The sequence below is a fragment of the Mus caroli genome, chromosome 8 (genome assembly GCF_900094665.2).
Source record: "Mus caroli chromosome 8, CAROLI_EIJ_v1.1, whole genome shotgun sequence".
Classification (NCBI taxonomy): Eukaryota; Metazoa; Chordata; class Mammalia; order Rodentia; family Muridae; genus Mus; species Mus caroli.
The window spans coordinates 17,189,293-17,190,575 of NC_034577.1; the positions used below are offsets into that span (position 1 = coordinate 17,189,293).

At 50.9% G+C, this 1,283-nt stretch overlaps 1 protein-coding gene across 1 annotated transcript in view; it reads right to left on the reverse strand.

The window, feature by feature from the left end:
• Positions 1-1,283, reverse strand: part of Ikbkb (inhibitor of nuclear factor kappa B kinase subunit beta) — a 95,357-nt gene that overhangs the window by 8,327 nt on the left and 85,747 nt on the right. Inside the window, exon 8 of the mRNA XM_029480688.1 lies at positions 1,215-1,276. Coding sequence (XP_029336548.1) covers positions 1,215-1,276 — 62 coding nt within the window. The remainder of the gene's footprint in view (positions 1-1,214; positions 1,277-1,283) is intronic.

Below are 1,283 nucleotides of genomic sequence, written 5' to 3' on the forward strand. Positions count from 1 at the left end.
GTGAGACCCTCAAAAGTTCCTTGACTGTAAGCCAGTTTCCCCTGCTAGAAGCAAACTTTCAACAGGGCTTAACGGCACAGGTAAAACCAATAGAATAAGCTCACTGTTGGGCAGAGATGATGTCCAGTGCAGATTACATTGTCTTCTTTTACTGTGTCTACCAAAAGCGGGTGCTAAAGCTGACTACCAAACTGGCGAGGAAGACACACAGTTCCTCAGAGTTAGACAAAAGGAACTACATACAGGGCGAACATCTTTGAATAAGATGCATCACTGTGACTGTATGCATAAGCTCATGTGTGTGTGTGTGTGTGTGTGTGTGTATGTGTGTGTGTGTGTGTGCTGGCATCTGCGTACCACAGTGCCTATGTGTGTGGTGGCTGGAGAGTACTTTCAGGAGTGGAGTGTCTCGTTCTGTGTTTCTGAGGCAAGTCCTTCTTGTTGGTTCTGACACATTGTGTACTTCAGAGGAGTTGGCCTGTGAGCTTCCAGCAACTCTCGTCTCTGCCTCTCATCTCGCTGGAGGAACACTGAGACTGCAGGTGCATGTTATTGTCAGCTTTTTAAAACGTGGGTTCTGGACATCAGACTCAAGTCATCAGGTGTAAAGGAGCAAGCACCTTTACCCACTGAGCCTTTGGCTGGCCTCATGTCCATGTACCTTTAGGTAAGTGTTGACCTACTAGGTCTCATTTACAGTTACATACTAGGACCCGGAGGAAAAGGCCCTGTCCAGTGCACAGGAATGGAGCGGGAGAAGCTCTGGAGGCAGGGTCTCGGATCTGTGCATGATGCCTCACGTTACACTTCTCTAGCCTTGTGAAGAGGAGTCTGAAATGGTGCCTAAGGCATACTCTCCTGAGACTTCTGCTTAGACCCTTTCTTCCTTACAGATTCCATGCTTTGGCAAGTTTGGGAGGAAGCCTTGTGAGGCCGGAGCAGGCAACCTTGACTCTCCCAAGGNCANCTGACACTCGGCTTCTTTACTAAATCTGGAGCAACTCTGCCAGCTCTCAGGTCTGGGCACAGCGGGGCTCTCTCNTCTCTCTACTCTGCGTCCGTCCAGCAGGTCGGGTTAGGGTCAGAGGGTGTGTTGAGGAAATGCTCAGTTTTGACACAGCAGCTCAAGCCAGTATTGGATAAGGGAGTGGAAGATGGTAGCGCCAAGTTCCGGCCACAGCCAGAAGCACAGAGCCCTGGGGTGAGTCTCCTACCCGCCCACACTGCTCCACAGCCTGCTCCATCTCCCGCCAGGCCAGCAGCAATTTATCTGAGGCTGGAAG